The following is a 12,666-nucleotide window of genomic DNA, read 5'->3' as shown; positions in this document are numbered from 1 at the left end:
AATAGAAAGTGAAGTACTTTGTACCAAATATCTTGACCTGTCAATCTCAATAGTGGAGGTTTTCTTTCAATTCTATTTCTACTAAATTCATTTTTATTCTTTCTGAAATTATGATTTAGTGGTAAAAAGTATCTATGATAATCAAAATAACTCAACTTCTTTTCATATTTCAATCTGAATGACTTTGATCTCTCTATATATATTGGGCATCCTAAGATTCCAACAGTACTCCAACCAAACAGCATACCATAAGCTGAAAAGTCATTTATAGTCCAAAGAAGAGCAACCTTTATTACAAACATCTGGGTTGAGACAACCCTAACTACTTATGTATGATTGAATCATACAACATCAGAGAAAAGAAAAATAAATAAAATAAAATACACTGGCATGTGATTTGCTAGAAACTAAACCACAAACTGTACACTGAAAGGAAACATCTTTGCATCACACATTTGTCCAAAATTTGCAAATAAAATGTCAAGAGAAACACATCTTACAGGAAACATTTGTGACCTCCTACCAAAGCAAGCTAACAAGTAGTCTCCATCTCATATTAACGTAGCAATCAAAGGAAAAGGACTAATAACAGACATCTAGAGCCCCTAGACAGTGTGTGATGCATTCAACCTCATCTCCTCGGCTACTTCGCCTCTGGGCCCACTGTCTCATTCTGGATGGCATCTTCCTCACCTGCAATCACAATAGGATGAGTCCACCAACCCAGCAAGCATAATCCACTAGTAGGTATATACATAATTAACGACTTTGGAACGTAAAGTATGAAACATAGAATAGATATCTATTATACATGAATGAAGACATACAGTTAGCTTAAGAGAAAAAAAAAGCTGGATAGCATGGAGCATGATAATAATAATATATACAAGCAAAAACAAATATAATCATAGGTGTAACTTATTAAACATGTACTTAAGGAAAATTAGTGGTAACCGTCATTTGAGCTTGTTTATTTAATCCATGATCAAACTCTAGAGGTATCTCTTAGGAGACTTATATTCATATGGCTTAAGCCAACATATTTTATATTATCATATCTGTATGGAGGAGCCCTCCCCGGAGCTCATCCCGGGGCACTCATCCTGTATTGTTACTACACATACCCCTAAGTGTCTAATTTTTATAATAAATAAAAGGAAATAACATGACTCAATGCATATCATAGATTACAAGTTAACATACACAGTCTTATACTGTCTTTCATAAAGAACTCAACTCCAAATTTCAAGCAGTGTATTTGCTATCGTTATATCATAAGCAATTAATGAAAACATCCAGTATTGTAAGGGAACAATGAAAACCTCTAAGAATCATAAAGGGGATAATGAAATCATCTACTAAGCCACCTAACCACACCCATTGCTATTCCTTTGGATCTGTCCAAAACTCTCCATAATCATAACATAATGAAAAGTCATTCTTGTGTAAAGCCGAAATTAAGACTCATGGACAGAAATACTTGATAACTTGGCAACGAATAAACATAGAAACTAGAACAGTGATTTCACACGTATACTGTATTTTGCAGTTGCACATCTAGGCGTGGAAAAGCTACAAGTCCATACATATTTCCATAACCAAATCATACTGTAAAGACATTCATGCTTAATCGCCGAAATTTTATACTGATTACTGCTAATACATCTTCAGTCATTTATGAGATGATTTAGATAACCTACAGAACTAAATAGACTACGCCAACCTATACCAAGGCAAGTCTGTTAGGAAAGAAAAACAATATCAGGATAAATAGACTACTAATACATCTTCTTAATTGACCTTTTTTTTAATATATATATATATATATATATATATATATATATATATATAACCTAACTCGGAAAACCTTACATGATTAGTATGAACGTTGTATGTAGGAAAACTTCCATCCTATAGTTGTTTTAGCTCTGCAATCAGTGGCTGCATATAAACATCTATTAACTTCTTCGGATTTTACGGGCTAGGCACAACTAATGTTAAAAATATATACGATGTTTTCATACACATCCCAGGCGGAAGATTATATGGAGTTAATATAACTGGCCAACAAGAATATTGTCTTCCTGATTTACCAAATGGAACAAATTTGTCGGCATAGAGATCTAACCTAATGTTTCGAGTCTCCTTCACAAATTCAAGATTTGTTCTATCAAAAATTTCCTGACCTCTCTCTACATATGATGGATGACACATTAGGATGTTCACCATGACATGTCCAATTATAATAATTCGGAGTAAAATCAAATCTACAAAGATGCTCTGAAACTTTACTAGATGGTAAAAATTTACCATTATGACACTTTCTACACGGACACCGTATCTGATTACCATCCATAAACTCAACATTACTAGATACAAAATTTAAAAATTATCTCAACCCAGTGATAAACTCATCAGTTAAATCCTGATATTTAGGTAAATTTTATTATACATCCAACTTCTTTCATTCTGCATTTTACCTATTTCTAATAAATTACATTAATAAAAACTCCTAGACAACACACTAATAGTCAATATGTACTTAGTTCACATACAAATTAAAATTAAATATAACAAAGAAAAAGAAAAATATGAGATAGTACAATAGACAAATTGGTATCATTATTAAAATAAGAGTGGATGATATTACCTAACAAAGGTAAAAAAGGACAGAGGGATGCCGCGGTCGATAGGGGCTAGCTGCGCTTTCCCTCCCTCCATCATTCAAACACTATTCTATCATTATCAAAAAATATCAACCCTATACTAATGCTATATATCATTCCAACACTAATACTATCATTATTAAAATACATGCGTAAATAAATACACCTAATAAAGGTGAACAAAAATGAGTCTTTCCAAGCCACGTCAAATACAAACCCACACAAACAATAATATAAAATTACAATCAAATATACTAGTCTACAAATGAACAAATATAATCTTGCCCGCCTATCATAGCCAAGGTCAACACCAGCCCCCCGCAGCCAAGCAAGGCCGACACAGGACCTCGTAGCCAAGCAGGCCCAGGAAGGCCACTAGTGGCCAAGACAAGCCCGCCATGGTTGCCAGGGGACCGCTAAGCTCGCCACAGGACGGTCTCGACTGTTGGACATCGCCAGCGGCCAAGCTAACGCCAAGGCTTGCAGGGGCGGCCAAGGCCGTTGGAGACCGCCAGCGGCCAAGCCAAACACGGCCAAGGTTGGCAGAGGCCGACCAAGCTAGCTAGGGGGTAGCCAAGCCCACTAAGGGGCAGCCTCGGCCGCCTGCGACTGCTGGCGGCTGCTGGAGGCCGGCAAAGGATGTCTACGACTGTTGGCGGCTGGTGAAAATCGCCTGTGACCGCTGGCGGCCGACGAAGGCCGGTAGCGACCCACATGAGGTTGGCGAAGGCCGCTAGCAGATGCTTTAGGCCGCCAGCACCGACGAAGGCCGCTAGCGGTAGTGGAGGTCGATAGCAACCAACTTAGGAGATTAGAAAAGAGGGGAAGAAAAAGGAAAGATTTAATGGCCGAGAGAAATCGTCAACGCCGCAAGAGAGAAAATGTTGCCGCAAGGTGAAAACGCCACCACACAAATGCTAGGGAAAGGAGGAGAGGATAGATCTGGATCTTATGTTAAAATACTAGGATTTTTTGGGACAAAATTATTTCATCCCTAACTTCGTTGCAAAATTGCAATGAATCCACTGTTTCATTGCAATTTGCAATGAAACAATACATTTGTTGCAAATTGCAACGAAAACAGTGTTTTCATTGCAAATTGCAATGAAACAAATGATTCGTTGCAAAGTTACAAATATTTTTTTTTAAATAAAGTATATATGTCCGAAGCCTATTGATAGACTTAGTGAGCTCGGAATCAGATGAAATCGGTTCTTATGTATTTGTTTATTTGTCCTAATTGTATAAATGCGCTCAAATATTTTTTTACCTAATATATTTTTTTCATTGATTTTTTGATAACCTATGTGTCCAAAAAATATAATTCACGTTTAAAAAATTACACATCCAAATTTATAGGGTTAAATTGATTTTTGAAGACATGGTTATAATTAAGAGAACTATACGGACACATAGAAATTAATTTTGTATCGTTCTGAGATCTCTGACATTAATTTGTAACTATAATAAGTTCAACTAATTCAATTTACTTTCTAACTCTAACATCTTCAACTTCATTTAAAATCCATCTATTTGACTTAACTATGAAAAAAATATATTGGGTCAACAAATTATTTGAGGACATTTATATAATTATGAGAATGAGATGAATACATAAAAACTTATTTCATCTCATTCCGAGTCGTCTAGATCCATTAGCCAGCTTCGGAGTTTTTTTTAGTTACCAAGATTTGCAATGAATTCAAAAATTTGTTATAAATTTTTGCAACAAATTCTGAAATTTGTTGCAAATTTGCAATAAATTCTAAATTCGTTGTAAACTTTGATTATATATATCCGAAGCCGGTTGATGAACCTAAAGAATTCGGAATAAGATGAAATCAATTTCTATGTGTTCATCTGTTTATCCTAATTATATAAATTCCTTAAATATTTTTTAATCTAATATATTTTTTCAGTGATTTTTTGATCACCTATGTGTCCAAAAAATATAACTCAGGTTTAAAAAATCACACATCTAAATATATTGGGTCAAATTGATTTTTTGAAGACATAGATATAATCAGGAGAATTATACAGACACATAGAAAATAATTTTGTGTCATTCTGAGCTCTCAACATTAATTTATAACTCTAACAAGTTCAACTAATTCAATTTACTTTCTAACTCTAACCTTTCAACTTTATTTGAAATTCATCTTAGCTATGAAAAAAATATATTATGTTAAAAAATTATTTGAGAATATTTACATAATCATAGGAATGAGACGAACATATAGGAATTTGTTTTATCTCATTTTGAGCTCTCTAGATCCATTAACTGACTTTAGAGTTTCTTTTTTAATTACCAAGGTTTGTAATTAATCTTGAAATTCATTGCAAATTTACAACAAATCTAGAAATTTGTTGCATATTTTTGCAATAAATTTTGAAATTCGTTGCAAATTTGCAATGAATTCTAAATTCGTTGTAAACTTTGATTATATATGTTCGAAGTCAGTTGATAGCCCTAGAGAGCTCGGAATTAGATGAAATCAGTTCTTGTGTGTTCGTTTATTTGTCTAATTATATAAATGTTCTCAAATATTTTTTTTACCTAATATATTTTTCAGTGATTTTTTGATCACCTATATGTTTGAAAAATATAATTTGGGTTTACAAAATCACACGTCCAAATCTATTGGGTCAAATTAATTTTTAAAGACATGGATATAATCATGAGAACTATACATGCACATGGAAACTAATTTTGTGTCATTTTGAGCTCTCTAACATTAATTTGTAACTCTAATAAATTCAACTAATTCAATTTGCTCTCTAACTCTAACATATTCAACTTCATTTGAAATCCATCTATTTGAGTTACCTATGTAAAAAATATATTGGGTCAAAAAATTATTTGAGGACATTTACATACTCATGAGAATAAGACAAACATATAAGAACTTAATCTCCTTCTGAGTTCTCTAGATCCTTAACTGGCTTCGGAGTTTTTTTAAATTACTAAGGTTTGTAACGAATCTTAAAATTCATTGCAAATTTGCAACAAATCTAGAAATTCATTACAAATTTTTGCTTACAACAAATTCTAAAATTTGTTACTATTTGCAACGAATTCTAAATTCGTTGCAAACTTTGATTATGTATGTCCGATGCCGATTGATAGATTTAGAGAGCTCAGAATCAGATGAAATCAATTCTTGTATATTCGTTTATTTGTCCTGATTATATAAATATCCTCAAATATTTTTTTACCTAATATATTTTTTCAGTGATTTTTTGATCACCTATGTATCTGAAAAATATAATTTAGGTTTAAAAAAATCACACATACAAATCTATTAGATCAAATTGATTTTTGAAGATATGGATATAATCAGGAGAACTATATGGACACATAGAAATCTGAGCTCTTTGACATGAATTTGTAACTCTAACAAGTTCAACTAATTCAATTTGCTTTCTTACTCTAACATGTTCAACTTCATTTGAAATCCATCTATTTGACTTTACTATATATGAAAAAAATATATTTGGTCAAAAAATATTTGAGGACATTTACATAATCATGAGAATAAGACAAACACATAGAAACTTGTTTTATCTCATTCCGAGCTCTCTACCTCCATTAACCGGCTTTTGAGTTTTTTATAATTACCAAGATTTATAACGAAGCTCGAAATCATATAAATTCAGTTTCTATGTGGTTGTCTATTTGTCTTAATTATATAAATGTCCTCAAATATTTTTTTTACCTAATATATATTTTTAGTAATGTTTTGATCACCTATGTGTCTGAAAGATATAATTCACGTTTAAGAAACCACACATCCAAATCTATTAGGTCAAATTGATTTTTGAAGATATGAATATAATTGTGAGTACTATACAGACGCATAAAAACTAATTTTGTATCGTTCTGAGATCTCTGACATTAATTTGTAACTCTAACAAGTTAATGTAATTCAATTTGCTTTCTAACTTTAATATTTTCAACTTCATTTGAAATCCATCTATTTGACTTAGCTATGAAAAAAATATATTGGGTCAAAAAATTATTTGAGGGCATTTACATAATCATGAGAATAAGACGAACACATAGAAACTTGTTTCATCTCATTCCGAATTCTCTAGGTCTATTAACCAACTTTGGAGTTTTTTTTTAATTACCAAAGTTTGCAACAAATCTTGAAATTCATTGTAAATTTGCAACGAATCTCCTATTCATCTCAAATTCTTAGTAAAAATTCATATAAATAGTATTTGCAATGAATTGAGGTTCGTTGCAAAATTACAACGAATTCGAGATTCATTGTAAAATTTGCAACGAATATTATTTTCGTTGCTAAATCTATAACGAATAGTTTTATGTTCCAAAAATTGTGACGAATGATTTTTTTTTGTCGCCGATTTTGCAATAAATATTCATTTTTGTCATAAAATGTAACGTCGAAATAATTTTTGTTGTTGATTTATGATGAAATATTATATTACTAAATTAATTACTGATTAGCAATAATATTTATTTTTATCGTAAAATTCATCATAGATTTAGAATCAAAATTATTCGTCGTGAATCTTGGTTCCTAAATGACTGTTTTTAAGTGATAAGAGTGCACAATAATGTCATTTGATGGTCAATCATTCTAAAGTAATTGATGAATTTCAATGGATTGATTAGTCAACTAGAATTAATTTTCATTCACTACTTGTTTGGCCAATTATGAATATTTTAAAGAACACATGTGATCTTAACTTTTATGATCACATGTAAACTTAGATGCCTCGTTTTTTGTTTTTTTTTTTGCTTAAAAGAAACCAATTGCGGTTTGAAGTTTGAACCGGCGGATTCACTTACGGAGATTTTATTAGAATAATAATTATACGAAGTTGGCAAGGACGATACTTCAACTCGGTTGTCACGCTTTCCCCGTTGGCCAAGCTCGCAACTTCAAGAACGCCTTGTTCAACGGAACAATTAATTTTAAAGGAAAAGGATTACGATTAAATATTGATGGCACCGAATTTTCTTTTCGTCCCAATCTCGCATTTAATAAAATCCCGTATTGAATTCAAATTTAAATTCAAAAACATTAATTTTCCGACCGTATAAAGCCATGGTCCAGTAACATCCCGGACAAACCCGGCGTTGGTGGAAATCGTAGAGATTCCACGATATCCTCTTCGTATCTAGAATTACTATAACGTAACCGTAACCATGCGGCAATCACAAAACCTTCGAGTCCCACCCTTCTTTTTTACACTTCGGTCAGACGACATAAATCGTTGACCAACCAGAGAGGAGCCCACCTGAAATCTCCAGTAAATGGGAAGATACACAAGCGGGTAGGATATTAAATGTCAACTGGATTAATTATCACGACTTCTCTGGTTGTTATAAGTTAACCATCTCGCGCTTCACTCACACAACTTCCCTATCGATGGCCACCGGAATGGTGGCCTTGCTTTTTTTTCTCCTCCTCAATGTCCGGTGCTCCGACGCCCAAGTGGCCTCCGACAACCGCAACGACAACTATCACTATTACTACGGACGGTTCAGCCCGACGTTTGCCGTGGTGATCGTCGTCATCGCCGCCACTTTCTTCGTCTTCGCCCTCTTCGCCATCTACGTCCGTCGGTGCAGCGGCGGAGACGACTTCGCTAGCACCTTTCTCCGCGGCGGTGCGGGAGGGGAAGGCCGCGAGTCGCTGTCGAGGGGGCTGGGGCTGAGCCCTGAGGCCATGGAGAAGCTGCCGATTGTGAGCTACGCGGAGGCGAAGGGAATGAAGGGAGGCTCGCTCCCTATGGATTGCGCAGTGTGCCTGAGCGAATTTGTGGACGACGCCGAGCTGGTGCGCCTCCTCCCGAGGTGCGGCCACCTGTTCCACGAGGATTGCATCACCGCCTGGCTCGCCTCCCACGTCACCTGCCCCGTCTGCCGCGATAACCTCGCCCAGATTCCGGCTGAGACGACGACCGCCGGCTCGTCGCAGGATCGCTTGGCGATCGTGGTGCGCGAAGCGGAGGAGGCCGTCGAGCTCGAGCGTCTGGGAAGGCAGAGGCAGGAGGCGAGGTCGAGGTCCGGGAGGAGGCCTCCGACGCGGTTCTCTCGGTCGCACTCGACCAGTCATTCGATGACAGTCCGTACTCCGACGCTGGATATGGACGTCTACCTGTTCGTCATGGCGGAGAGAAACCAATGGCCATCGGTCTTATTGCGGTCCCTATCAGCGAGTTCGCCGGCTTGGTCGGCGAGGAGAAGGGGAGTTGAGGAGGGAGAGAGCTCGAGGGGAGGCAGTTCGGGTGCCGCCCTCGACTACGGGTCTTCCTCCACCTCCTTCCCGCCGTCGCAAGCTTGACATGTAGCTGTATTCTTTGTTCTTGATTGGGTCAACTGGCCGAGCGTTACGCTATGTGATGTACATAGAAAGATTCGAATCTATATATATTTGCCATACCGAGTAAATGAAAAACTTACTAAATTTTTTATTTTGAGTTTCTAAACTTCAAATTTTATTGCTATTACTTTTACTTATATTGATATTTTTTAAAGGTTTTTAAAGGGCAAATAAATTTATAAATTAGAATATGGGTTTTAAGGTATTTTTTAAGCATTATAGCCCTTAAATAAAATATTATTTGTATATTGAATACTTATTTAATTTAATTTAGTTAAAAATTAATTAAATTCAGAGTTTAACTATGTATAATGACAGTAAGTAAAGAGAATTTATTCGGATGAGAAATCTAGTGTCTCATGGTAAAAATCTAATCATAAACTATTTTGTAAAGAATTAACTATTATGACAATGATGTTAGGATACTTTGAAACAAAAAAAAAAATACGGTTTGATCCCCCCATATTCATGGTTCGATCTCCAGTTATGATAAATTTGTAGGAAAATTTTTTCTAAATGGGGCGCATAACTAAAGGATGATGGAGCTCTTAATCACCTACCACGAGCGCTTCTCGATTTACCCTGGTGCCCTATGGAAAAATTCAATGGGGGTCATCCGTCACCCAAGGCTAGTCAATGAGATTAATTGTGTTTATTATTATATTAGGATACTTTGGGAGTCAGAAAAGGTGGTTAGCTCCAATCATTTTATCTTGTTGATTTATTATCACGGATAAACTCGAAGCAATGCTAACACCCAAATTTATTTAGTATAATTTCATAAGATGACTAATTCAAGGATTCACACAATACATACACTCCACTATAAAAATCACTCATTCTCGGATTTAAAGGAAGAGAAACCTCGTACATGCTCAAATACAAGAAATATAAACAAGAAACACAAACTACGTTACAAAAGAATTGAAAATAACTTTACAACATGAACCTTTGCTTAGCTTACTTTCTTCTTGATAGGAATAATCTCTTGGTGGTGGAAAATGTAACAACACTTATTCTCCCAAACACCCAAGCATTAGTGACCAAGATGTGTGTAAGCATTATATTGCCTTCTAATCTCGGTGAAAACCCTTTTCTATTTTTCACTCGACGTCTCTAATTGATTAAGCTTTTCCATAATCGATTATCACGTCAGTCGACTGTTTGATCACCTACAGAATAAACTCTTTTTCTGAACCTTAATAGATTGGTGAGACATCCCAATCAATTTAGAAAATCTTAATCAATTACCCAATCGATTCCACAACCTAGTGAAAATGCCTTAATTGATTAAGCCTTCTTAATCGATTTCCTCAATCAATCCTTTCTCCTCACGACAAAATAATGCCTAATTGATTGACCCAATCAATTAACAGTGGTTGAATCAATTGAGTCAATCGATTCATCCCTTGTTTGTGCTCTCGTGACAAGTGAGCCCTAATCGATTAGGCTTGGCTTAATCGATTGACATAATTGATTACCTGTAACACCCCACCCTCCTCACTACTGGTCTGTGAGGGCGGAGCGCTAACGGACTACTAACTTTACTTAATTATAGTTGTTCACATGTAAAGATCAATACATAAACTCTAAAAAAAACTCAAAACATATAATTAACTAGCAGCGGAAGACTAAATGACTCATCTAATACATTCTACTCAACTCTTTGTTAATAAATTCTGATGCTAAATCCCAAGGCTTCTATAGTCCAGGCATCACACATCCATCCGCACCGCCTTGTCGCCTTCCTTTATTATAGCTTTTCCTTTCCTTTATCTGCAGTAAGAGGAAATGCATCTATAAGCAAAATTGCTTAGTAAGCGCTATCTAACTCACAAAACTCGAATATGCATGTGAATATACTGAAATCTAAAAGCTGAATGCTCAAAAGGAAAATTACTCATGCTCATCTATAAGCAAAAGAAACATACTGAAATGCTAAACGTGTAAAACAAATCTATACAATCATGCTAGCATAATCTTGCTGAATTTTAAACACTTTCTGAATCTTATTTCACTTGTTTAAAAACTTATACTTTAATACTTCAAAATAATAATCAACTTTCTTCTTGGGCCCAGGCGTAGTACCATTTTATGCGCGTTCCCTAATAGGTTGGGGTAGCGAACCACCAATCCTAAAAGAGCAGACCTCGGTCTACCAGGGCCAAGACCTCGGAATTGGACACCTGGATTTGTTTAACGACAACCTCGGAAGTCGGGTACTAGCCTCTTAAATAAAGTAAAATGCTTGTTATCTTTTATTACTTCTAATATATAATGCCTCGGCATTTTCTTTAAACACCTTGTGTGCCAAAATCCCTAAAGTCTTGACTTTGGGATCTACTTAAGGCCTTGGCCTTTTTTTTTTTTTTTTTTTTTATCTTTCTTATACTTGTTAATACCTCTAGTAAAAGAATGCTTCTTTAAAAACTGAAATGTTTAAATAAATTCTAACTTTGAAATGCATAAACAAAAATCTGCATACTATGCTAATCAAAATTCTGCATATTATTCTAATAAAGATTCTGCATTCTATGCTACACTATTTCTGCATACTATGCAAACATAAAATCTGTACTATAAGCTTAATTAAAATTTGCAATATAAGCTCTACACAAAAATCTGCATTATAAGCTTAATTAAAATCTACACTATAGGCTTAATTAAAAATCTGCACTATAAGCGCTTAATTAAAATCTGTAATATAAGCTCTACATAAAAATCTACATTATAAGCTTAATTAAAATCTGCACTATAGGCTTAATTAAAAATCTGCACTATAAGCGCTTAATTAAAATCTGCAATATAAGCTCTACATAAAAATCTACATTATAAGCTTAATTAAAATCTACACTATAGGCTTAATTAAAAATCTGCACTATAAGCGCTTCTTATGCTTCGAATTCAAGAAGAACAAAGGTCCGAAACTACTCCTACTGCAGGTGAGAAGCACTTACCTTGATTCTTGGACTCACAACCGAACAAAAAGGGCTTCTAGGACTTTGGTCGGCCGCTGGAGATGATGCCCTAACTCCCTTTCATTTTCTGCCCGAGCTCCGCCATCATACGCAGAAGAGAAGGAGAGAATGGTTTAAGTCACGGGAAAACAGAGCATCAACTTATCTTTTTTTATAACTTAATATTTCTGTTAACTCCTTAAATAAATTCGCTATCTTTTCTAAACAGACAAATCCAACATCAACTTATCCCTTTTATAATATTCTGTTAACTATCTTAAATAAATTCGCTACCTTTTCTAAACAGACAAATCCAACATCAACTTATCCCTTTTATAATCCAATATTCTGTTAACTATCTTAAATAAATTCGCTGCTTTTTCTAAATAGAAAAATCTGTTTGCCCACCTGGTCAGCTGGGTTTTAACCGAGCCAAAGGTCGTGGGTTCAATTCTCGGCTTGGATATTTTTTTGTCGAAACTTCCTTCGTTTAGTAAAAATACCAAACGACCTCCAAAAATTACATAAAAATACTCTAAAAATTTCTAAAAATCCCTAGAATATTTATATAGCATTTTTAAATATTTTTAAATTACTTTTAGGACTCTAATTGAGGAAATTTGGGTCGTTACATTACCAATCCTAGCTCACTAGATCCGAGTCTAGGGTTTTTTCTTGTCAAAC

General features: G+C 34.8%; 1 protein-coding gene and 1 long non-coding RNA gene across 2 annotated transcripts; one reads left to right on the top strand and one right to left on the bottom strand.

Annotated features, from left to right (window-relative positions):
- Positions 1-244: 244 nt before the first annotated feature.
- Positions 245-3,592, bottom strand: LOC122033537. The gene is made up of 2 exons (XR_006126575.1): positions 2,651-3,592; positions 245-693 (listed from the first exon to the last, which is right to left on the bottom strand). It is a non-coding gene; the product is annotated as an uncharacterized LOC122033537 (long non-coding RNA).
- A 4,469-nt stretch (positions 3,593-8,061) lies between these two features.
- Positions 8,062-9,158, top strand: LOC122034623 (E3 ubiquitin-protein ligase ATL31-like). The gene has a single exon (XM_042593939.1). The coding sequence runs from the start codon at positions 8,069-8,071 to the stop codon at positions 8,984-8,986; it is 918 nt and encodes a 305-aa protein (XP_042449873.1). The 5' UTR covers positions 8,062-8,068; the 3' UTR covers positions 8,987-9,158.
- The last annotated feature ends 3,508 nt before the right edge of the window (positions 9,159-12,666 follow it).

This window comes from Zingiber officinale, chromosome 11B (genome assembly GCF_018446385.1).
Source record: "Zingiber officinale cultivar Zhangliang chromosome 11B, Zo_v1.1, whole genome shotgun sequence".
In the NCBI taxonomy this organism is placed as follows: Eukaryota; Viridiplantae; Streptophyta; class Magnoliopsida; order Zingiberales; family Zingiberaceae; genus Zingiber; species Zingiber officinale.
The sequence above is the reverse complement of the archived record's forward strand: the minus strand, read 5'-3'. Positions and strand labels throughout refer to the sequence as shown.